Source organism: Hippocampus guttulatus, chromosome 1 (assembly GCF_054856545.1).
Source record: "Hippocampus guttulatus isolate MCC_2025c chromosome 1, RoL_Hgut_1.0, whole genome shotgun sequence".
In the NCBI taxonomy this organism is placed as follows: domain Eukaryota; kingdom Metazoa; phylum Chordata; class Actinopteri; order Syngnathiformes; family Syngnathidae; genus Hippocampus; species Hippocampus guttulatus.
In genome coordinates, this window is record NC_141261.1 from 21,587,606 (window position 1) to 21,614,116 (window position 26,511).

Consider the following 26,511-nt stretch of genomic DNA (forward strand, 5'->3'; position numbering starts at 1 on the left):
AGACAAAACAGCCATTTGCGTTAACAATCACAGCTAGGGATAAATTGGAGTGCCCAATCAACCTGCAATGCATGTTTTTGGAATGTGGGAGGAAAGCAGAGTATCCAGAGACAATCCACGCAAGCACGGGGAAAACATGCAAACTCCACACAGATAGGCCCTGCACCTCTGCACTGTGAGGCTGACTTTCTAACCAGTGCCACCCCCTCTATTTCCAATTGTGTAAATACAGTACAGTATATTCGCATTTCAAAGTCTGTATTTTTTTTTAAACTTTTACTAAACACAACACTTGAATCGCCTCCACTTTTACCTTGAGGTTATTATTATTTGTTTTAAACATCTATGTGTTCTTTTACAAAAGTACTGTTGTGATTATTTCAGCCATGTCTGTATTTCAACTTCCTCGGTTTAGATTTAAGATCATGTTCTGTGCTTGGCAGAGCAGCGGAGCCTCCTGCTGGCCCAAATTATTTTACAGCTTCAGCCGTTTCAGAAGGCGTCAAATAACAAGGCCTCAATCGAATGAGCACAACACACTTCTATAGACCTTTTCAGAAGGTTTCCAAACAATATTGGTTTGCACCAGGGTACTTCCGGATGGCAGAAATTTGTTGCAGTCCATCTTACAACTAAATGAGGAGCTTTCTATGAATCAAACAAAATCAGGGAGGCCTCAATGGGAGTAGATTGTCATTGTTGATGTTTGTTCTGTTTGTGTTTAGTCCAGTGCATGTGCATGACGATGCTGTTGTTTAAATGCAAAGCAAATTTGGGGGTTTGTGTCTGACAAAATGTCTCCCTGTCTGTCCGTCCACAGTATCTATCTACTTATCATTTGAAGCATTTTTACATATATCATGCTTTATTTTTGTCAAAACAAAACTTCAGCGATAGAACCGTTTTAAAAGAATACCTGTTGGTGGGCTTTCTTGTTACTGAATGAAGACCTCTGCCTTGTGCTGGTACCTTAAATGTCATGAGCCTCACACATCAACATTACATTGCTTGGAAGCTTTGTAGTTGACTGCATCGGAAGATATGCAAAGAACAGTTCCTCTTTCTCTACAGCCAAAGATGTACAGTACTCAAATGTAAAGAGAATATTCTATTAAGTCTTGTCTGTCAATGTGGAAGCAATGACTCAAAAATGAGATAATGCTGTGATTTTCTTATTGTAGGTTTGTATGACATCTGACTGTTAACACCAAACCTCCCTCTGCTTTCTCAGCCCACCCTCCTCGTTTTACTCATTTGAATCATTGCTGATGATTACGTTGTTGTGCCTGCTAGCAAGCTGACTGTCAATATTGAATTAATTGCAGTCAGAAGGTAAATTAAAAGTAAAGAAGCACATCAGTCAGTAAGAAAAATCTAATTATTTTCATGCAATACTGTGTGTGCGTGTATATACCTGTAGATTAACGTTTCCCCCTTTAAATCACGGACACAACATTCTTTTTGTGTCATCGTCTTGTGCTCTTGCAAAAAACATACAACTATGAAAAATCATCACTCTAACCACAACCCACAAGTAACAAAATGATTTAAATCCTTTGATGTCATTAGTTATCAATGATTGTCATTTTGAATGTCACAAACTTAACATTAACTTGTGGTGCCCATGGCATTATCCTTAGATAATAATTATAAAATGCCCCATTAAAATACCGGTATGTTGTTTTCAACTAACAGTGATTTACCTTTTGTGTAGTTTTCATGATGGGGGGCAGATTTGCGCATGCGCAGAAGCGGTGTTTGGTTTCGCCGTCCCCTGTGAACCTGACAGCTCGTTGGCTTAGCTTAGCTTAGCTGCCGCTGCTCACCGGCAATGATACAGCAAACAAGAACTCGTTAGCACACAGGAGTTGGACATGAGTCCGCTTTTTGACAACCAAAATACAGTCGTCATTTAGACATCATTGTCAGTTGTTGGTGGAGTGTCAAAATCGCCAAGTTTTTTTTTTCCGGGGAGGAAGAGGAGGACGTCCGCGAGAGAAATGGACTCGGTCACCGATTTCATGCGACATAGGTTGGATAGCTCGAAAGCGTCGTGGACCACCTGACTGCAGCCCAACTATTTACAGCTAAATCTTCGTGCTTTCTTTTGGCTCTGTCTGTGTGATGTAAAACGCTTTAAGGTCCAATAACTGTGTATAGTGAAGGTAATCGTTCCTGCTTGACCTAACGGGGTTTTAAGGCTAACCAGTGGCTAATAGAATTCAAATCAATTATATCAGTTATTCGAATCCGTGCTTTGTGAGGAGGCTTATTTTGTGTAGTAGCTTCTGAGTTTGGACATCGTGACTTTTACCAATGGGGTTTGAGCATCACAATCGAGCAAGCACGATAGCCGTGCGTTAGCTACCAGTTTAGAGTCAAAAGTCCACCGGCCGATTTTTCAGGATCCCCAAAACTTGAACCCTCCCGGTGGCAGGGATGCACCATCAGGACTTTTGCGGAGACCCACCCAGTGCTGGAAGCCGAAAAACTGTGTTACATTACCGCAGGGGCAGTGGTGGCGGGGCACCTGCTTCCTCCGCTGGTTCTGGAGTTAATGCACTTGAAGACAGTCCGGCCCCTGCTGGAGCCTCCTCTCTGGGACCCCATCAACAGCCCGGATCCCAAGTTCCTGGATCTCAGGTCAAGAAGAAGAGTGGCTTCCAAATAACAAGTGTCACATCTGCTCAGATCAACGTAAGTGGCAGTAACAGTTTGGCTGATGACACTGAGAGCTATGACGACTTGGACGAGTCCCACACCGAGGACCTCTCCTCCTCTGAGATGCTGGATGCGTCAGTGTCCCGAGCCACAGACACTGGCGTACCGGAGAGAAGTTCATCGCATGAGACATTAAACAGTCTTCATGGGGTTGACACGCCTGGCCTTGTGTCACCCAATGAGCTTCCGTATCCACATTCCAGCCAGGGAACCCAGAAGCATACCACAATGGTAAATGGGACAGTACACCATCATTATTATCCGCAGCAGCACAGCGTATCCCATCATCATTACTCTGACAATTTGGGAGGAGGTGAATCGTCATCATCAGCCCTTCCCCAAACATCGTTGGCTACCTCCAGCCAGCCACTTTCTAAAACGGGGGCTAACCAATCCCAGAGACCACCATTGTTGGACAGCCCCAAACCCATAGCAGGAACAGCACAACCATCAGCCCCTATTGTTGCTCGGACAGCTGGTGAAGCACCTCTACAGGGCACTGTACATTTTCAGACTGTCTCTTCTGTCATTCCAGTTCCCCCATCTGGCCAGCCAGCTTTTGATAACGCTGGCGTGAGTGGACCAACAGCTACCATTGGTGGAGGTACAGGCCAGTCTGTAACCGCCTCAAGCACTCAAACACAGACTACTACCAGCTCTCGTTTCAGAGTGGTCAAACTGGACACCAACTCTGAGCCCTTCCGTAAAGGAAGATGGACATGTACCGAATATTACGAGAAGGAGATTCCACCTGCAGCAATCTCCGAGGCACCTAAAGCTGCAGAGTCTTCTGCGGAGACTGAGCCCGCTAATGCGGGAGTAAGTCCAATTCTTCCAGCTGTCCAGCCACCTCACACTCTGCAGCCTTATCAGCTGCAGAGCCAGGAGTACACCAGTCTTCATGCAATGCAGAGCCCACTGCAAGCTTCGGCACAAACCCTTACCTATGTGTCACCCCAGGAAGTAGTTGGTGGAGCTCACTCTAAGATGCTAGGGGCTCCTGGTACTCTCCCCACAACTGCACCACAAGTTGGTATAAAGCAGCCCCCCTCCCTCATGTCTCAACAGTTAGCCTATGCTGTGGACCAGCACCAAGCTCAAGCCACGGGAGGTTGTGCTGCACCTCAGCTCGGTGGTCTGCAGCCAGACTTTATCCAACCCACCGCTCCGTTCCAAACCCAGGTCCAGCCTCCACTAGCGCACGTGAGTGCATCCATTTCACCAGGGTCAGCAGTCACAGCAAAGCCACTGGGCAGCCTGGCACAGCAGTCAACCCATCAAGGTCATGTGGCTCCATCTGCTATCGAAACCTCCACCATGGACCAGTCGCCATCTCATCCACTACAACTAGCCTCCACTGCTACAGGTCCACCAGCGCAGGAGGCCACTTACATGCCTTTGACTGCACTTCAAGCTGACCTACAACCCCTTCTCACCCCAGGGACAGCGCTCTACCCAGCACCTCTGGCAGGAGGGAGCTCCCTAAAAGCATCCCAACTGAAAGATGCACAAAAGCTTCTGTTTCAGCACCAGGGCCTGCTAGGACTGCCCACGCTGGGTGTCGCTGGTGGTGGAGTGATGGCTGCGGACGCCGGCGTCACTGCCAGAAGCCTGGCCCACATAGGGATGTCTGTGGAGGCCAGCGCCCTTGCAGCTGCTGCTGCTGCTGCTGCTGGTTTGCGGACTCAGCATGCTGAAGGAGAGGAGGACAGGTGAGATGATCCCACCTTGTTCATATTCTGTCTCACATGAATCAAAGAGGTCAAACAACATTTCAATTGAAATTCGGACCCGCAGCAAACAAGATAAACACAACACATTGGTTACCAATTTCAGAGCAAACGAACAACAGCCATTGAGTGTGCAAATGAGTTCAGTTCAAGTAACTAAAAAAACTGCAATGTAATACAATAATCGAAAAGAGCAGTGATAATCCCCCAAATATACTGTTCTTCTGGTACAGAATTTAAATACTGAGTTATAATGGTCGTTCGCACGAATCGTCATTGCGACTTCGGGATTGTCCCAAGTGTAGCTCGCTACTTGATTGATGCTCTGAGACTTTTTGCAGACATTAAACATCCAGTGCCTCGAGAGCGAATGGCTCAATGTCTCCCCATACCTGTACTCACTGTCATATGACTGAAATCCTGAGCAAACAGCAAAGTGGCTACATCATCGACATGTCTCCATGGTTATGTTTTCTATTGTTCTACCACTTGAAATATTCCTTCCTTCGTCAACCTTCTCATCTATCCTTCCCCGGTGTCAAACACCTCCATTGGCTACAGATGTTGGTTTCCTCTCGAGGATGAGCAGTTTGGATGTCACTTGTACAGTTGTGTTTTTTGCTGTTTATGGGTTATTATGTCATGGTCAGAGACTTGTGTTCGCGCGCAGACAAACGGCTAGTCTGTTTTCCACGCGGCCTGTACATAGACTGCTTCTTTGGAGCGGACTGATGTCTTGTGCTTTGCTACCGAAAATCATTGTCATTTTTCTCCCCCTCCATATTTGTGTGAGCAAGAGACGAGAAACAGATAGGCGGTAACGCTTTGATACTATTGCTATGTTCTACTTGCTTCTATTGATAAGCATTTTTTTCCGTTAGGATCCAGGTGCCTTGAGTGAAATATCCCTGTGATTCCTGCTTATTAGTTGAAGACCTGATGTGAACATTTCGGATTGCTTTGAGCAGCAGGCATGTTGCGTTCAGTTGTTCCCCCTATTTACTTCACAATGTACTTGTTGGGGCTTCACAGACAACTCTGTTTAAAACCGGCAAGCAAGGGTGTGCCTTGTACTTGGAAGTTTCTATGACAGAGTTGTTTGATTGTGCTTTGCTTTCAAAAGCTGTCACCAGGAATTTGACCCTGCGGGTGCTGATATTCTTCACCTTTTGAAAAACTGCAGCATCGTGTGAATGAACAGCTTGCTAGGCACGTGCATACCCTCGTGCAACACTTTCATTCCAAAAACAACTGAGCATTTCTGCACGAGAGGTGTTTCACAGAAGGTCACAGATGTATCAAGTGTCAAAGTCTGCCTGGGCGTTTTTATTAGCAGCCATCAGCCATAAAAGTTGCATGTGCCATAGAAGATTCAGGCAGGCACCTCAACATTCGCCCTAGCTCCATTTCAAACAAGTTTCTTTCTATCACGACGTTATCATTTTTTACAACCTTCTTGATAGAGTTGCACTCAGCCCATTCATTTGGGCGACACAGTTAACAGTGAGTCATTGCACAAGCCGCTGTGTTCAAACACTGTCATCAATACTGAAAGTTTACACTGGCTGAAAAAATGAGCTCAAAAGGATTCTCTGCAGTACTACAAACCAAAAACATTTGAGAAGTGTATGTCTTACAGCTCATGCTGAACATCTTTCTTTGGTTGATTGACTCTTTGGTTTTGGTGAGAGTTTGGTGGTGCTTCTTGGCAGGAATCACTTGGATGTGAGGTGCTCAAGTCATGTTGGTCCGGTAATGAGGAGGGACACAATCACCCCTGTGTTCAGCTTTCTGACAGGCTGCGTTGGGAATCATTTACTCATTTGCTGCGCTGTAATCATCGTATTGGGATTTATATATATGGAACTATATAATTGACGCAACAGTCATAGTTTTGGAACACTATTCGAGCACCATGAATTCTGTTATTACTGTGCCATTATTGCAGCGTACTGGATCAGTGTCAGCTGTTGTCTTCCATAGCAAATATTGAACAAATAAACCAATTCCAATAAGATATTGTTTTAAGACGGGTATGTTGTACAAAATTAATCGCGATACGTTGTGTTTGCATATTTTGGTGCCGCAAATCACAAAGTTAAACTAATAGGCGCAGTGCATCATGGGATACATTGCTTTTCTTATGACCATGAGTTGTTCAGTTCTTTCAAGATGCATTGTGAGACCCATGAAGGGTACTCTAGATAACTGATACCCACGACGCATTCGAACAAAACTAAAAATGGTGAACTTAGTGGAAAGGGAGCGATTCCCTTCACAGCCATCATGTTCCAGGATTCACCATAGGAGGGCAGTGTCCACCCTTGAATGCTTCCAATGTGAACTTCAAGGGCTTTCTATAATCCGAACGTGTTTTCAGAGTCACTGACCTAAATGTTCTTTTCTCACCAGCGGGGGGCGGGAAGACCTTGCTTGCACGCAATGTGTGAACGAATGAAATGAGACTCGGCCAGTTTTGATTTACTGTCAGAGTAGTGCTGATTCATTTTAAAATTCTGCTTGTGCTTAAGAGAAATGCCTCCTTAAATGTGGCTTTTAGTAAATTAAATCCACCAAGAAAATCCTGCATCCTACCTTTTTGTTGGAATTGTGGTGGTACTGTATCGGGTTTGAACAGATTAGGCGGAAGCCTCCCAAGAAAATCTTGCAAACAAGATGACGTTGGTGTTTGCCTGATTCTCCTTCCTGCTGCTCCTCCCTTCTGCATGTCTGTCTGGTCCTTCATGTTGCCAGACAGGAAGTAATCAACTTCTGGTGTTTTTAGATGCTGTAGAATTTTGAAGGGAAAAGCATTATTTAATGACACAGACAGTCATTCACTCTTAACCACTTTTCTGCATACTCTTTGTTGTTTCAAGCCAGTTATAGATGAAAGAGGAGAGGATCAAAGTGTCATAAATTCTTGGCATGACACACAACACTCCTTTGTTGGTCTCTCTACAGATGAGACATCTGCGCTTGTTTAAAGCCGAAATCCTTATGTTTTGTCACCAAATGAGCAAAAATATTTTACTTTATCTTTCTGTCTCTTCTCGTTGAGCATATGGCAACGGGCTGGTTATGTAAGGCATTGCGTGCCCTCACTGGCGGCCTGAGGACGATTGGCTTACACCCCAGAGACTCCCATGAGAGATGTTTGAGTTGTGGAGTATTGCTTATCTCTGTTTAGTCTGTGTCTTGGCAAGGGATGTGGCTCTTGATCCTCGATTGCAAACAGAAGTTTCTTCTTTCTTGCCGCATTTGGCCTTCATCTTTGGCCTTAAATGTGGTCTCTGTTGCTGGTTGGAACAACAGTTTCAATCAAAGTTGTGTTTTTTCTTCTGCGTGCATCTTTGCTACTTCAAAAGCATCCGACTTCGGCTCATCATCATACAAACTGGATTCATCATATACATTTTGTACACTGACCAGTCACAACATTATGACCACGTGCCCGATATGATCATATCCAGTGTAAGAGCCGTGCACATAGTAACAAGTTTTGTTGAATAATTTAACAATATGTTTACTACTGTGGTTGCAACTTGCAATGGTACAAAACTGTAATGCATTATACTGACTTGTTACAAATATTTTTGACTCTTTAATGTAACTGAGGCAATTTAAATAACATTAAATATTATTGCAAAGACAACATTTTAAATGTAATGATATCACTCCAAGTGGTCATCACCTTGTGGCTTGTCACCGTACGTCATCCTGAAGTCACAGTATCACCGCCTCACAATATTGGTTCAGCCAAAGCCTCAGTGCCATCAGTGATTGGCTGAAAGTGGATCCATCTCCACATCAATAAGATCTTCCTGAAACCGGTTCACAGCCTTTTGTTCTGACAACAGTGTATTCACCCTCTTTAAAATACAAAACAAAAGGAGAACAAACTTGTACAGTTAGCCCCCACTGATTTGCAGGGATATGGACTGAGTCCTGCTGTAAAGAGCAACAAAATGTGAATTTCAGGTTCACTGCCATTTCACTCTTTTTCTGAACCACGCTCACCTAATCGCCACATGTTGAGGCAAGCAGGGTAAACTCTTGCCGTTGTCCTGTTCACAAATATTTTCAAACATTCGGCATGTCCTTGTCTTTGTTCAGTAAACTGTACCTTGCCCTGTGTGAGTGTCTGCTCGCATGGAGATGCACGTGAGGCCAGTGGAGCCCCATATCGTGCATGTGCAATGGCCAGTGTGCGTGCAGTGATGCGTAGTGACAGCGCAGCCAGCGCTGTGCCTGCTATAACTTCAATATTCCCTTAAGTGTGCACATAGTCCTTCCCGTTTTGGAAGACGCAGGGGGAAACGGGGCGATTGTTAAAATGTTTCGGGGTGAGAATCTGGAAAGCCCACACTCAATGTGCTTTCCACCAAAAACTGCTCAGAGCATTGAGGGGACGTGGTGTCGCTTCTTGAGAGGATTTTGTAGGTATCCGGCAAGCGTTGGGCGTGGCCTGGTGATGATGATGCGCGTGCTAACTGGGTATGTGGTCAAAAGGGCTCATCCCATTGGATGGATTGCTCTAATCTCTACTGACAGTTTACATAACAACAGAAGGGGAGGTGATGTGAGTCCTACAGGAGTAACGTCACAGTCCACCCTTTTAGAGCTACTCATCATGCTACCACCCTTGGATTCAGGCACACGGGCGCCGTAGGGGGCACCGCTGCGCTTTCGTCCACACGCACTCCCGCTCCCTTCCCCGACTTCCTCAGCTCCATTCCGGGTCTACGTTGTTGGTCAGACTTTCCCAATGTGAAGCACTGAGGGGGTTACGGGGTCGGGTTTGGAGGACGGAGGAGGCGCAGTGGTGGTGGTGCTCGTTTTGGGTTAGGGTGGCGGGTGGGGGCCCACCGCATGGACATAGTGTTTGTTTTTACTCTGAGCATCAATGAGAGAAAAGGGGCTTGCCGGGGTCGGAGGAGCGCAGGGTCGCGACGCCATGGCCATGAAGCTTCTTTTCTGGGAACTGGAGAAGCATCTGAAGAGGTAACGGTGGAGTTCTTTTGTTGTGCGGTGGTGGTGTTCAACTGGAATTATGCCGGGTGGGCTTTCAAATTCAACTCCTTGCCAGAATGTGTCAACACAAACTCCTGAGTACCCTGTCCTGTCTGCTGTTCACTCTTTTGCATTTGCAAGCTTGGATCACCATCTTAGTTCACTTACCGGCACAGTTGAACATTGTGTTCTAGCTTCCATGTTTGCACCGCTGTTGCTCTGCCCACTAGTGTCTCAACAAAGCATTAAGATACAATATACAGTACCCGCCATCCCCCAATCTATTCATGGTTTGCTATTTATGATTGTCATGTTTTTTTTTCCCCTGTGGAAATTATCACCAATGATTTGCACATTTTTTGTTGTTTTTTTTTCACACTTTCAGTTTAATGCCCTAAAGATACCACAAGATGGCACCAACAATCTGGTGAATAGAGAAGTAGTAATTGGTGACAAGTGTGTTTCAGTGATACAGTTCAGCTTCAGTTATTTAGTGGCTTGGGGAGGAGCGAATTATGGCCTGGGTTGTTGGCAGAAGTTACAGAGTCTATAGGGGTGTTCACACGGCAAGATTTGGTCCGGTGCTACGCCGGGGCTGCCCCAGTAGAGCGTTCACACGTGCAAATTAGCTCCGGCGTAGCCCCGGAAAACAGCTTACACCGGACCAAATTTGATCCACCTCAGGGAGGTGGTTTAAAAATTTGCTCCGGAGCAAATGCTTGTTTGCGAAGCAGCACCGGTGTAAATTTGCACGTGTGAACGCAACTGGGTTAAATTAGCTCCAGAGCGAATGCTTGTGAAGAGTTTACGTACGGCGAGAATGCGTTGCTTTCGCGCTCTGTCGGACTTCCGTCATGTGTTTGTTTAATAACGACACAAGACTTGGCTGGTAACATCTTTTCTTTTGTAGGAGACTGGACTGTCTCGGAGTTGTTTGTGTAGTTTGTTCCTTTGTTGTGTGTTCACAACCCCCCGCCCTCCATATAATTTATTTTGTGATTTCCTCTCTTGATTTTCTGTTTGGCGCATTACATATTTGCTTTTCTGAGTGTCATTGAAGTCATCGTTGATTTACGTTTTCGGGGGCGGTCACTCTCGAGCAGGAGACGGCACGGAGACCGAGAAGGAGAAGGACGTGCCTGTCCAGTAGTCGCTTGAGTTGTGTATACGTTTTAAAAAGAACCAACACGACAGCTCATTTGTTTTCTGTCGTTTTGCTCTGCTGCAGAAACTGCCGTGTGAACGCAAGTGGGGCTGCACCGACGCTGTGCCGGTGCAGACACGCTCAGCGGCTTTGTACGTGTGAACGCTCCACACAATTTGCTGCGGTGCAAAATATATCGCAACAAAATACATCGGTGCAGCGCCGCAGCAAATGTGTGCCGTGTGAACACTCCTTATGAGTGGAGAGTTGGTTTGATGCAAAATTTGTTTTTTTATTAAATAAAATTATCGTTGACACTTATTTTTCAGGGAAATTAAGATGGTTTTCAAATAATATTGAAGTGTTTTGGAACCATAGTTTGTGATATAGTTACCATTTTAATTATTACTATTGACAATTATTAAAAACTTCAATAAAAATACTGGCAGTGTCAATTGTGGGTTTTTTGTTGTTGTTATTCATGGCAGAATACGGGTCAATTGTATATGGTAATAAGCACATTTTTGCCCTCAACTTTCTATGTCGCTACAAAGATCAAATTGTCCTTCTCTCGAACCTGTGCGAGATTTTAAAAAATGCAATTTCAATGAAAAAAATGGTTTTGGAGAGTTTGATGGGAGTGTGTGTGAGAAGTGGCACATGTTCAAATCTTAAGGCAAAAAGCTTTGTCTTTGTTCTTCTGTCAGCCAATCCAAGGTACGGTTGAGCAGCAGCAGTGCCAGGTCACATATTAGCCTGGCCAGATTCAAATTTATCGATTGGTCAGATGTGCAGATGAAATCCATTTCTTGTAATGCAACATGGGTTGACATTGGTCCTTGTTTTTGTTTTGTTTTGTGATCTGATCAGCTCCTTGGGAAGTTGATTGTGCAAATCAGTCACAGCCTGTTTGGCATCAAGTCCCTTATTTCTGCTGTTTTACTGTTTCCTCTGTCATGTTAAGATTCTGTTGCTGTTAATTAGCTTACAAATTGTTTTGGTGGTCAGCATTCTTAATAAAGTGGTTTTGAATGGCAGAAAATTAGTCCATGACTCAGCAATTTGCATCAGGTCTTTACACTTGAGTATTTCATTAAATTCAGTTTGCATGTGGTATTATGTGCCAATTAAGTTCTGCTTTAACTTTTTATGCTAAATACCGCCTGAAAAATGCAAAGTAAAGTCCATTAGCCCAAGAATCAGCATCATGACCAACATTAAAATTCAGTGATAAAAGTGGACTTGAAAACTGTACTTGAAAAGTAGAAAGAGCACTGTATTAAAATGATTTTTTTTTTAAAAATGATGAAAAATGAGTCCAGACAAGCTGCATACAAAGTTTCTTTCTCATATAATTTATCTTTCTCCGTATGTTAAATATTGTACATTTTAGTTATATCCATCCATCCATTTTCCGAACTGCTTAATCCTCACTAGGGTCGCGGGGGGTGCCTGAGCCTATCCCAGCTGTCTTCGGGCAGTAGGCGGGGGACACCCTGAATCGGTTGCCAGCCAATCGCAGGGCACACAGAGACAAACAACCATCCATGCTCACATTCATACCTAGGGACAATTTTAGAGAGTTCAATCAGCCTGCCATGCATGTTTTTGGAATGTGGGAGGAAACCGGAGTACCCGGAGAAAACCCACGCAGGCCCGGGGAGAACATGCAAACTCCACACAGGGAGGCCGGAGCTGGAATTGAACCCGGTACCTCTGCACTGTGAAGTCGACGTGCTAACCACTGGACTACCGGGCCACCCCATTTTAGTTATATTAATTCAATTATTCTTTCGTGTACCCCTAAATCGGAGGTCGGCAACACGCGGCTATCGACCCGCACGCGGCTCTCTAGCGCCCCCCCCCCCCCAGTGGCTCCCTAGAGCTTTTTCAAAAATGTTTGAAAATGGAAAAAGATGGGGGGGGGAATATATTTTTTTGTTTTAATATGGTTTCTGTCAGAGGACAAACATGACACAAACATTATTAACGTTTTCCGATGCTGTAAAAATGTGTCGAATAAATATTAAATGTCAACATTTCGTCAACAAATATTTGCGTCATAGCCTGCGACATGCGTTTCTATTAGCAGGGTGGGATGTCAGTCAGGGGGCTGTTGTTTAGAAAAAACAAAAAAAACCAGCTGCCTTTCATGTACAATTCACTGAGGGTACTTGCTAAGAATGGGAATCTGGGCGGCCAAGAAAAGCATTTTTAAACGGTACACGTGAGCTACGATAGTTAGCACGCTGCGAAAGTGCGTCCCGTGCCTCGTTCATCTTAGCAGCCGTTATGGCTGTTGCTCATTACGCAATGTGTGTGTAAGTGTGCATATGCGCACATGTGCGGTAATGGGTCGATCGCGGGAGGTTGGTTGTTCGTAAAGTAGATCTTCCATCAAAAAGGTTTGGACACCCCTCCTCTACAGGATGAACTGCAGGGGGAAAAAAAAACCTTTTAATCATGAATGCTCGTTGTGTATTTGTAGCCAACTTAGTCATGTTGATAGCAGGCTCATATAGCTCATATAGATACATACAGCATGCGTTGCCTTCATTATCAGGCTTTTTATTTTTTGTAGCTACAGACATATTTGTTTTTTGTTTATTTTGGTCCTCTTTCAACATTTTGGGTTGCCGACCCCTGCCCTAAAGAGAGCCTGCATACCTCACTTTGAGTCTGTTGTTCTGTTAGGTCACTGCTTTCTGCTCACTGCTGCCAACTATTAATCACACAAGGTCCAAAACTCAAGGTGATAGAGCCCAAATTCTCAAATGGAATTCCATTTGAGCGAAGAGCTTCCACCTCTGCGGACATTTTTTAAACAGCTTTTGTTTAGGTAGGCATTCTGGTCAGACTTATTTTGGTTAACTGTAAAACATTTGTGACTGTATTTTAACTATGCAGATCATGTGCTATACAGTTTAAATAAAATGAACTTACATTGGTAATTTGACTTTAGAGTGGCCCCGTTTTTTAAAAAAAATGAAGCCATTCTTAGTCGATTTAAAAATATATAAATAAATCAATTGTTTAGTGTTGAGTTGTGAGCCAGAGTTTAGATATGCCACCTCAGTCTTTGAATGACTTTCAACTGTTTATTGAACAGGACAATCAAACGAACACAAATACAACAAGAAACGTTCACAACCAACTGTGTAATGTCCAACCAGACTAGACCAGGCTCCCTATGTCATTCATGAGACTACGCTGCTTAAAAATTAGACATCAACACACAAATCTAATCTGGAGTTTTGGGTTTAATTACAATTTATGAAACCAGTTAATTTCTTTACAATCTATTCCTTTGTTCATAGTTACAACGCAGCGCTATTTTCTCTTTATCAACATGTGGAACAAAATATTGTGGTGGTTTTTATTTGGGGGGGTAAGAACCGATTGATGGATTTTCACATTATTTCAATGGGGAAAATTGATTTGCTTTATTCGATTGTTATGAGCATAAATGAACAGCAGGTGGCGGCATTTTCCTTAAATGACTCTTGTTTCCTCCCATCACCTGCGTTCATGTTTTTGCATTTAAAAAAAAAGCAGAATGCCTCACACTGGTATATTGTAGACTGTTATAGGTGTGCTCGGTATATTTATCAGATGGACTACATCAAATGAAGCATTTAGGATCCTTCTTTCCTCCAAACCCGGATTTTGTTATGCAAATGAGCCTAGCTTCCAGCCAATCAGGTGGCTGCTTGGCTGTTTCTCCCCTCATGCATCTTGCAGCGAGGCAGCTCCCTCCCCTTGCTGCACCTCAGTCTTTGTGCTCAGTCTAGGCGGCCGCGGAGGTACAGAATGTGCTCCGGTTCAACATTTGCACCGCCGGACGTCCTATGAGTCGGGCCGAGCCGCGGTGACGCGTTGATGGACGGGCTAGCATGAATTCACAGTGTTACACGGTGGCGATGGACCTTGGCGTTTGCCAACTGCGCAATTTCTCCATCTCGTTTCTGTCCTCTGTATTGGGCAAGGAGAGCGCGTCGGTCAGGCTTGACAGGAGGTAACTAATAATAATAATCATCATCATTATAATTTGCGTGGAAATGACCACTAAACGCTTGCTTTTGCTACGCCGGTTTTGTGCGGTTTGCTCTTTTGTCCCGTGACCTGCCGCAACAATCATCGCCTCTTGCGTCATAAGATACTGGCGCCTCTCAGACCATCCATTTGACGATGTGCTTTCAATTGTGTTTCAGCTCTTCGGGTGCAAGTGTCGTGGCCATTGACAACAAGATTGAGCAAGCGATGGTAAGTTGCCCTCATCCGCGCCATTATCTCGCTCGTGTGTGCTGCCACTGGCGTTACGTAATGCCGAGTAGGTTCGGCCATTTGATTCCTAGTCGTGTTTTGACCTTGGGGATAGTTCAGTCGAAAATTGGGGCCGATTCCTTAAAATCGTTATTTGGCCTACCTCGTCACCTTAATTAGGGACATTTTGCACTGAGCAAGGGAATCTGTGCGTCAAACCTGTAAGAACACTTGAGTAAATGCATCGTCATTGATGAAGGCTCCCACAAAAAGAGGGAAGAATCAGATTCTGGCCATGCACTGTCACGATTTGGACGGATGATGTGAGCCAAGGCTAGGTTCACACACTATTTCCCATCCTCATCCTCTCCTCTTCAGTTGCATGTTGCTAGGCAGGCAGCAGCCCCCCCCCCCCCTTCGGTATAAATAACTTGGCTAGGATTGGCTCCTCCCACTCGGCGCAGGGACATTTTGTTCCGTGGCTCCACAATGAGGAGGGGATACTCTCAGATTATAACACGTTAATCCCCCTTTGGCCATCATCGTCATGATTGACTCGGTGATGCTTGGTGGTCTGGCATCATCGGCCCATACACTTGTGTCATGCATGCGAGCAATGTGGTGAGATGTGGGCGGGGGTAAATTCTGTGAATTTTCAGAAGTTGGAAATTGTCCAAGGGAATCCATAGAAATAAAAGACATTTTCAAAATTGAAGGTCGGGTTTTAGTAGAGAACATAAATATATTTTAGCATAATCCTGACTCAAAAAATCATATTTCATGCAAGTATACTTGAATATGAAGAGCCAACATCCTGAAAAAATAATTTTATTACTATATTTTCCACACTAAAAGGCGCACTATCTTATGAGGCGCACCTTCAATGAATGGCCTATTTTATAATTTTTTCATACATCGGACGCAGAGCATTATAAGACGCAATCTATAATGCATCCACTAGATGGAGCTACGCTCAAGGAAATGCCAACAGAACAACCACATGTCATCAAAATGTATTTAATAATGCAGTCAATAACATTAGGGCGGCCCGGTAGTCCAGTGGTTAGCACGTCGGCTTCACAGTGCAGAGGTACCGGGTTCGATTCCAGCTCCGGCCTCCCTGTGTGGAGTTTGCATGTTCTCCCCGGGCCTGCATGGGTTTTCTCCGGGTGCTCCGGTTTCCTCCCACATTCCCAAAAAAAAACAAACATGCATGGCAGGTTGATTGGACGCTCTAAATTGTCCCTAGGTGTGAGTGTGGGCGTGGATGGTTGTTTGTCTCTGTGTGCCCTGCGATTGGCTGGCAACTGATTCAGGGTGTCCCCCGCCTACTGCCCGAAGACGGCTGGGATAGGCTCCAGCACCCCCCGCGACCCTAGTGAGGATCAAGCGGTTCGGAAAATGGATGGAAAATGGATCAATAACATTGACTCGTTAACGTTGAACTCTCTTGCCGCGGCTCTATTTCCGTGTTCAACTGCGTAACCAATCAACTTAAATTTGAACTCTGCGTTGTAAGCATGTCTCTAGCAAGGAATATTACTGTAATGACCATACCCAAGGCCCATTGGATTTTAAGGCGCGCTGTGAGCTTTTAAGAAAATGGAAGGCTTTTAGGTGCGCCTTTTAGTCCATAGCTATAAATTACAGCGCGTGGTAAAATCTGTATTGCACAAGCTTTTAAGGTCAAAGAAATCTCTCAAAATCTGATATGCTCCACAAAAACTAAGGACATTTTTTAAAATCACCATCAATAATATGTTCAGGGACACACAAAGTCATCTCTGATTTAAAATTTGCTGTTGACCATTGTTATTTATAGTCAAGGTCAAGTTAGGAGCCAACTTTCAATTGTATATATTCCTGGTGTAGTTCCAGAATTGACCATTAATTTTGATCCTTTGGTGTTTTGGTCATGATTTTGTCGTTCATCTCTCTGTAGCTGCTCATCTGATGCTTTGTCATGACACAATGCTGGACGAAGTTGTTTTAACGAGTACCCCTGCCTCCCTCCTTCAGGACCTGGTGAAGAGTCACCTGATGTACGCTGTGCGCGAGGAAGTGGAGGTGCTCAAAGAGCAAATCAAGGAGCTGATGGAGCGCAACACTCAACTGGAGCAAGAGAACAACCTGCTGAAGACCCTAGCCAGCCCGGAGCAGATGGCTCAGTTTCAGGCCCAGGTCCAGACGGGAAGCTCCCCAACTGGCACGGCCCTGCTGCCTCAGGTGCCGGGCTCGGTCGGAAGCGCGCAATCCCTCCCCTCTGCGCCGAACTCGGGCTCGTCGGCGTGAAGAGGAAGGATCTCCAACCTGTGGCACCCCCGCCCCCAACTATGCCACCATCTCGAGGAATCCCCTTCAATTTTTTGTTGCACATTTAATTTATTCTGCCTTGTTTTGCAACTTTTACCTGATTAGACAATCACAGTTGTCATGGTGATGGATGGGGGAGGGGGGAATGCACCAAGTTTGAATTGAAGCCTGCAAGCATTCAGTGTCGAACATGTGCCAATGTCAGCCCTCCACCGCTAACCAGCACATTCCTTTTTTTTTTCTCCACATGCACATGTCGCTGCTAACGTTGGATGAACTTTAATGGAGGACTTGCAACAAAACCTCTGCCCCCAGGTTTGAGAAGCAGTCATTTCCAGTCCTCTTGCTTCAGGTTAGGGGCAAGTCTAAGAGAAAAGATGAACTGCATTGAATTTGGCACCTCACTTTTCACTTGGAGGGCTCGTGTTCTTCTCCTGCGTCTCCACATTGCCCTTCCCACCCTCAAGGCACCCTCCCCTGTTAGAAGAGAAGTTCAATATTTATGCAGGGAATCAATGATGTTTTTATAGGGCAACCTGGAGAATGGTTCGGATTTATTTTCTGTTCGCTCTTGTTGATGTAATTTAATGTCCTAGTAATGTAAACAAGATAAATAATGGAGCGGAAAAGGATACTCTTTGTAGGTTTGTACGGATGAAAACATTTCCAATTCTGCAAAGTGCCTGGTTTCTAACCATAGATACATATATAATCTTCTGTTATTTTATTCCTGTAAATATATTTGTGTGTGTGTGTGTGTACGTGTATATCTATATACATATAGATATATAGATATATATCTATCTATGGTTTACCAGGTTGTGAAGTACCTGTGATGTCAGCACTCAGGATGGGAACCGACGAGGTTTATTTACCTCCAAGCTGAACACTGTCTCTCCTACTGTGACTGTGTCGTCACACTCAAAACGATACAGACTGTTTTTGTTTGACAATGCTTGTCACATTGTTTTGTTGAGGCGATCGAGGATATTTTTCTTTTATTTCTTTTTTTTAATTTAAGTCATTTTGTTCAGCCAAGCATCTGTGTTGCTGCACGCACACACATACACACACTTGGCAGATGGAGGAATGGCTGGTATGTCAATGTTTTCTGCATGTTCCACAGCCCATCACAAATGTGACGTTACAATTTGCACTAGACAGTTGCACCTCAAATAAAACTGAAAACAAAGAAAAATTGACTCTTGTTCTTTACTCGATATACAGTATTATCACTCATCAGAGGCAACTTAATTCTCTCTGGGTGTAGTGGGAACGAGCAGTAAAACAGGCTAAAAAAACTAAAACGGAGGTGATGATTATTGGCGCTGCTCGGCATCGGCACGTATTCAAGGACACTACTCTCAGCCGCGATAAATGTGCGATTACCCAAAGTAATTAACGCTTTTTTTCAAATGCTCATTATGAATATAAATAGAATTGCATTTTTTTTCACCTTCGCAATATCGCTACGATACATCCCATTTTATTTGCTGGTGACACAGAAACCATAATTCATGTGCTTATTAGGTCCCGACTTGATTATTGCAACAAATTGCTTTTTGGTCTTCCCATGTCCGGTGTTAAAAGTTTGCAGCTAGTACAAAATGCTCCAGCTAGACTCCTGACGAGAAGTCAAAAGTGTTGTGAGCGACTGGCTGAGACATCAGTCCAAAGATTTTTACACTGAGGGAATATGGAAGCTTGTGCACAGTGCTGAGAGACTACTGCTAAAAAAAAAGTACGCTTCTATCTGTATTAGAAGTCCTTATACAGAAAAATTCACCTTAAACAGTATATTGAATGACCCTCATACTTTATGTGCTACCTGGCGATTTTTATTGGAATATATATTTAAACCGATTATTATTAGTATTTTGTGTGTCAGTCCAACATGTCCTTGCCACAAATGTCGTAATGTGGGTAAATAAAATACAGTCGGTTTCAAGCAAGCAATAGTTTATTCTAGACTTGTCTCTAGTAGTCGTCGCACACACGTCTTCCTAGGCTTCCGAAGCTAACGACATTTCCCCCGGCATCCAAACTGTTAGGGCTTTCGAAGTAAAAGCATAACAGCTATTACCACAACAAACGCCTCAGTGATAGAACCCATTTAATGTACTGTACTGGTCTTTATTGTACGTTGGACATTGTACGTTCGTTCAGTACTGTAGTCACAATGCAGGTGCTTTGATTGACTCTAGAGGAGCAAGCCTCCCCGCCCCCACAGATAATTTGTGCTGGCCACGACCCGCTCACCCAAAGTCACGTGTACGTGCACGCTTATTTCCTGAGTGGGCGCGCGCCTCAGTACAAGATGACGACATGTTTGGATAGGTGCGCTGATTAGAGGAGCTCATTTAAATTCAAATTCATTCTTTGATTTTATTTATTTAATATGAGGCCAACCCTCTGCATTTAATAATAATGTAATTTGAATATTAAATTTATCAGTAGCACACTACAGAGGGCAGTTAATTTGCTCCATATAATTCGATATGCAGGACTGTATTTGCATAGCGCTGCTGCCCAGAGTCAAGAGTCTTGAATGGAGCCCTTTGCGACAATAGCCAATCGTGGCCACCAGAGCGCATTCCCTCGATTATAATATTCATTCATTCATTCATTCATTCATTCATTCATCTTCCGAACCGCTTTGTCCCCACTAGGGTCGCGGGGGGTGCTGGACCCTATCCCAGCCTTCTTCGGGCAGTAGGCGGGGGACACCCTGAACCGGTCGCCAGACAATCGCAGGACACACAGAAACGAACAACCATTCGCGCTCACACTCACACCTAGGGACAATTAGGAGTGTTCAATCAGCCTGCCATGCATGTTTTTGGAATCTGGGAGGAAACCGGAGTACCCAGAGAAAACCCACGCAGGCACGGGGAGAACATGCAAACTCTACACAGGAAGGCCGGAGCCGGAATTGAACCCGGTACCTCTGCACTGTGAAGTCGACGTGCTCACTACTCGACTGCCGGGCCGGCCGATTATAATAGAATAAAAGTGAAATACTAAAAATATTTTGAAATACAGAATGCGTCTTACATCTGGTTTTGGATTAGTAGGACAAGTATTATATCGTTAATGACGGCTCCAGTTGCTTCGTTCATTTGTATTGTCTGATTTGTGTCGTGTTTGTCCCTTGGGGTCCCAAAGATGTCTTCACCCACAAGAAGGCCGTTTCCTTGACGTTTGGTTGTATGTCTTCAAGGAGTCAAGACCATCACTGAATTGTCATTTTGAATTTGTTTTTGTTTTTGCCGTAGGGTGTAAGGAGGTTGGTTTTTGTTTTCACTTATATTCCAATTTTCACAATTGTCCGCGACTTCAGTTTATCTGTTATTCTGACAGAATAAGTCTTGTGAATTTTGCTATCCCAACGCCTTTTCAAACAAAAACAAAACAAAACAAACCCTCCCTCCCCCACAGTTTTGTCTTGCTCCACCCCCACCCCTCACTTTCCTGACAAGGAATACAATTTTTTGTCCATCACACCTTTAATTTTTCTATGTGTAAACTCCTGTATTGTTGGAGATTATTCCAAATTCCAAGATGTGTTAAGTATCCTGTATGAGTGCTGAATTAAGGCTACCCTGGGACAGACTGTGACCCCCTTCTTCCTAGGTTGGTCCACGGATCATGCTGAGGGGCTCATGACCTCCTCTCCAGATGGTACTTTCGCAAATCCCATTTCATTGACAAAGAGTGTTTTCTTGAAGTGTGTTACAGCCGTGAGCTGCAGGACGTACTAAAGCGTAGGGATCACATCCAGATTATCCGCTGCTAATGCCTGAGACAGAAATAACATGGAGTGGAATCATTTATTGTATATCAGCGTTTTCCAACAAAGGTTTTAAAGCACATATTTTCCAATTGAAACAAATCTCATAGCACATCACCAAACAAAAACGTCACAAAAAGTTGATGAACAAGTTAATGCCATCTAGTGGAAAAAAAGTCCGTTATTTTTTTTGTGTCAATATGTCACTACTTTAGAGAGATGAACAAAGATACACTAGTTGCAGTACTTAAGACATTTTTCATACCACTATAAAGTGACATTGAATCATTTCCACAACTGATATCTAATGACACACTTGTTGAGAATCGCTCATTTACATAATGTGTGCATATATGACCTACTGTTCACAGACACAAACATGTACCCCACAAATCTGCTTATCATCGCCTGGCCCCGACTTCCTGCTGTGCTGTTGACGATGCTGAGCAAGCAGGTGGCCTCCTGGTTCAAGCCTGGATGGACCCCAGTGTTGCCTCATACAACGGATTATCCTACCCACGGTCAGCACATCACCACCATGCTCCATATTTGCACACATCGGGATGGCTCAACATGGGCCAGCAAGAGCAATGCTGCAAAATATCCACACACTAATACTTGAATTGGAAGGTTCCGGATCCCAGTTAATAAGAGGACAACTTTATTTGTAGTTGTTTTAAACCTCACCTCTCAAAACGACGATTGTTTTTTTTTTCAACTGAATTGTACAATTTATAAATCAGTATTGGATATTTGAATCCATTTTTTCATCCATGGATTATTTCTTTTAGCAGAATATTTGAAATAAAGGATTCAATCGATCAAAATATATATAAATAAAATGTATTATTATTAAAAACACTAACGTGCACAACCCTCGGCTAATAGCAACAAAAACCCGTACAACGGTCTACCGCGCATACGCACATCATGCTTTATCAATCCGACCGTACGCAGCGATGAAAAAAAATATACGATTGAGGATTACTTTTGGGGCGGCCCGGTAGTCCAGTGGTTAGCACGTCGACTTCACAGTGCAGAGGTACCGGGTTCGATTCCAGCTCCGGCCTCCCTGTGTGGAGTTTGCATGTTCTCCCCGGGCCTGCGTGGATTTTCTCCGGGTACTCCGATTTCCTCCCACATTCCAAAAACATGCATGGCAGGCTGATTGAACACTCTAAATTGTCCCTAGGTGTGAATGTGAGCGTGGATGGTTGTTCGTCTCTGTGCCCTGCGTTTGGCTGGCAACCGATTCAGGGTGCCCGAAGACAGCTGGGATAGGCTCCAGCACCCCCCGCGACCCTAGTGAGGATCAAGCGGTTCGGAAAATGGATGGATGGATTACTTTTGCTGGTTTGCCGTGACAATAGTAGCGATCAACGACGGCATTGTCGTTGGCTACCAGCAGGTAAGACGATCTGGATTTGAGCCAAAATGGTCTTTGTGAGATCGGTTCACAATTGCTTTTTTCCCCCCGTATAAAAGTTGTAATACGCCGTACATGATTTCAAATGATAAAAAAAATGTATAAAATACGGGGAAAACGTACAAATTGGCAGGTATGCGTGCATGTTTTTGGAATGTTCCTGCAGAAAGCCAATGCAAGCAGAGGGAGAAAATGCAGTACAAAAAAAAAATTGTCCTTGACCCAAATCTCCAGCAGGCACTCTGGAAGTTTTAGTTTGCAGGGCCGTCGTCCTTTCTCACTCCGCTTGGAAAAAGAGTCGGACTACTGTGGATTAGCACCCACCATCTCATGTGTGTGACTTCTCATCTTGGTATCGTATTTCACTCAAAACTAAGTGTCTCTTCCACAGCGTAACGTAATATCATCTTGTTGACTGACACTTCACATATTGAGACAAGGGTGAGAGAGAAGAAGGCGAAAATCATTCAAGCAATTGATTCAATCACTCTGCCTTGGTCAAATAAAAAGGAAGGGTTTGTTTACTAGTGGTGCCATCGGATATCGCTCTGCCTCTTGCCATCCGGAAGTATGTGAGGCGTCATGGTGAAAAGGTCGATACTCATTGTCATGAAGGACAGGAATTGCTCAGTCACTTTAATGTCGACGTCAGACAACACAAATGTAGCCTGACTTGGAGCTGACAGACGTGTCGCATAAAAATATAATGTCTGGTAGACGATCCTAAATGAGCTTTTGAGGATGTTACAGTGTATCGAATGACTGCACTGATCCATGCAAAATTAAAATGTCAAATAAGGATATCGAGGTCAGCTTCGAACTGTGTGACAATCCCATTAGTGTGATTCAGTTCATCACGTCTGATATTTTGGGCTGAGCGCTCGAAGATAGCTGATGCGTTGGTTGTTTTCAATCCGCAGTTGCTGCCACTGCAAAAGGGAAAAGCAGACCTGTGATTGCAAATATGCCGAGTTGCCTCTGTGTCACATTGCCATCTTTAAAAAAAAAAAAAAAAGAAGTTCTTCTTGGCATCCGCACATAGAGGAGGAAAGTCTCGACCTTGCCACCTCAAAAATAGCCTGACCTCCACCCAGGCGTCAGTGGGACGTCTCGCTGGAGGACAGAATCAGGTTCAAGTAACCTGATGATGACAGGATGTAAATGTGACATTTTGAAGGCAATTTATATTTGACCCTTACATACTAATAAGCGTGTAGATCAAATTATGAACTACAGATCTTTTCAAAATGATTCCATAAGCTGTCAGACACTAATAAACTTTGAAGTCAAGATTGCGCCCGAGTAGGCAGCCCTCAGCAAGTGCTCTCATGAGCCTTGCTTTTTTTTGTTGTTTTTGTGTTTGTTTTGTCACTTTGTGTTGTTTACGTCGTGTGGACCTGATGTGGACTTTTTTCAGCATTTTTTGGCCACGACATTCATCAAGGAGGAGACTCTGTGCTTGGTGGTTGCGCCTTCTCTTCGCAACCTGATCACATGGCAGTTTTATTTGACGTAGTCTTATCGCATGCTGCTGTGAAATCTGCCGCTCCTAGTTTTAAACGCCGAATTTTTAACCCTCGCACTGCTAGTCGTTTCTCTGATGCCTTTAATAACCTTTGCGTACCCTCGTCGAACACAGAGGGACTCACCTCTTGGTTCAACTCATCATGCCGTGCCATCCTGGATTTGGTGGCTCCTTCAAAAACTGTGCTCCGAAAACCTAAACCCGAGCCATGGTTTAACGACATTACCCGCGCAGCTAGGCAGGGGTGTCGCAAAGCCGAACGCAAGTGGAAAAATGACAAATTGCATGTCTCTTATCAAATTTGGAAAGACTGCTGTCGTAACTACCAGCTCACAGTAAAAGAGGCCAAAAGAGAATATCTGTCGGACCTTATTCAAGCTAACCGTCACAACCCACGCGCACTATTTAAAACGATAGATTCTGTACTCAAACCCCCTCTGCCTACTTGCTCGGATTCTTCACCCGAGATGTGCAACAGATTCCTTCAGTTTATCATTGATAAGGTCTCTACAGCTAGGACTCCGGTCTCAAATACCGCATCTGACCCCTCTGTCCATGTTCCATGTTCAGCTGTGCTAAATTCTTTTGAAACTGTGTCCATGGCGCTTTTGGAGGATGTAGTTCGCCAGACGAAGCCATCTGGCTCCCCTTGCGACTCTCTTCCCCCGCACTTCTTTCAGGAGGTTCTCCCGAGTGTTGGCGCATCAGTCTTGGATATCATCAACAGCAGCCTCTCTTCTGGTGTAGTTCCCCAACAGTTTAAACATGCTATGGTCCAACCCTTGATCAAGAAACCTGGTCTTGATCCAGATGTGCTGTCAAGTTTCAGGCCAATTTCCGGAGAGATCGGTGCTGTTGAATGGTCTACGGCTGGATGGATGTAAGGCTTGAGGAGCCGACGATGAGAAGAAAGGAGCGTTAGCGCGGAGCGCCGATGCTGATTTGGAACTGGGAGTCGCGGCTTGGGGTTTGAAGCGGATTACGTGGGACAGGAGAAGTGAACTAATCTCTTTTCGTCAATGGACGCTACAGCTTCGTGTTTGCTTTCAAAACTTAGCTTGTAGCAGACGTGTGCACATTTTCAGCATGACGTCTCTGACCCACTGGTGAAAGGACACTTTGATCCTCTCCTCTTTCATCTATAACTGCTTCAGACAACAAAGCGTATGCAGAAAAGTGGTGAAGATTGCACGACTGTCCTATGTGTCGTGTTGTGTTATTTTTGTTATTTTGACTTCAAAATGGCGCCGCGAGAGTGGCTGGCTTTCCAGCAGCTCCTATAGTTTGTTGTTCTACTTCTTCATTTCATAACTTTGCTGCTGTGAATTGGGAATTTCTCCATTGCGAGACTAATAAAGGTTTTCTTAAACAATTTTTATTTGCTCCATTGCAGGTACTTTTTTGTCTCGCACCTGAGCAATGCACTCTCTTGCCTCTGCGTGACTTCTTCTCTTCATGTTAAGTATGTCAGATCATTCATCATGTGAAAGCGCTATACAAATCAAGATGTATTGTATTGCATTAATATCAGTGATGAATAACAAAGGCTTAATGGTAATGTCTGCTCGGAAAGCAGCGGAGGGGCTGACATTCATATATTTAAAAGATTTAACATTGTGTGTTAAGCCTCACCCTATTAGTAATTAAAGAATCAGAAACAGTTATCGTAGAAATTCGCATTTATTCTTTCACTACTTTTGTTTTTTTTAAAAAAACGTCCGTGTATACAGGAGTCCGCTTCAGTTGAACCTCAGATCGAATTTTATGACTCACTGCTGCCTCCTATTTGTTTCTGGATGCAAGTAAGGAAGAAATGGAACACAAAGCATCTTTAAATGCCTCGCCATAATCGAACGCTGTCCTTTTCATCTGGATGGCATCTGCCTGCCTGCACTTTGTGACAGACACATCCACAGGAACCTGCAATGCCCTTCAGAGAATCTCTCAAAGCAACCGGCGACTTGTTTGCCAGGTGAGAGAGTTCATGTGCTCTGTGGACAGATGATTCAACCCAAACAAGTAAAACAAACGCCGACTTTCCCCGAAAGTATATTTGTTCTGTAATCATGTATGAACTACATAAACGAACTCTAGACTACACAGCCTCCTCTCAGTATTTAGCATTACTCTTTTGTCATTTGACGCACACTAAGCGCGGATCATTTTCAAGGCTTCCAAAAAAGCTTTTTGTCTTTGAGTTTTTCCTGTTCTGTGACTTCCACCACAAAGGCACGTGAATGTAAACATTGGCTTCATGAGGTCACCTTTCACTGCTTCCTCTATTTTTGTGTCAGTAGGATATCTTTGTGCAGGTATAATATCAAGTATAAGATCAAAATGATGCTTGTAAAGTCTTGTGTGCAAGATAGGATATGAAATTCTTCTCACAATGGGGAAATTCACAATTTACAGCAGCAAAATTTGGAGGGAAGAAAGTAGAAAAACATGAAGTATTTGCATACACAAAATAAATGTTAAAAATGAACTGCACACAGTACAGGATGCAATATAAAATATAAGCACATATTGAACTGCATATATGCTGCATAAGGTGGCTGTGTTATTTCAAATGCGTGAGTGAGTGTG

At 44.0% G+C, this 26,511-nt stretch overlaps 1 protein-coding gene across 1 annotated transcript; it reads left to right on the plus strand.

The window, feature by feature from the left end:
• Positions 1–1,779: 1,779 nt before the first annotated feature.
• On the plus strand, positions 1,780–18,382 carry LOC147210958 (TSC22 domain family protein 1). The gene is made up of 3 exons (XM_086119150.1): positions 1,780–4,433; positions 14,820–14,871; positions 16,891–18,382. The coding sequence occupies exons 1-3, from the start codon at positions 2,440–2,442 to the stop codon at positions 17,161–17,163; spliced, it is 2,319 nt and encodes a 772-aa protein (XP_085975276.1). The 5' UTR covers positions 1,780–2,439; the 3' UTR covers positions 17,164–18,382.
• The last annotated feature ends 8,129 nt before the right edge of the window (positions 18,383–26,511 follow it).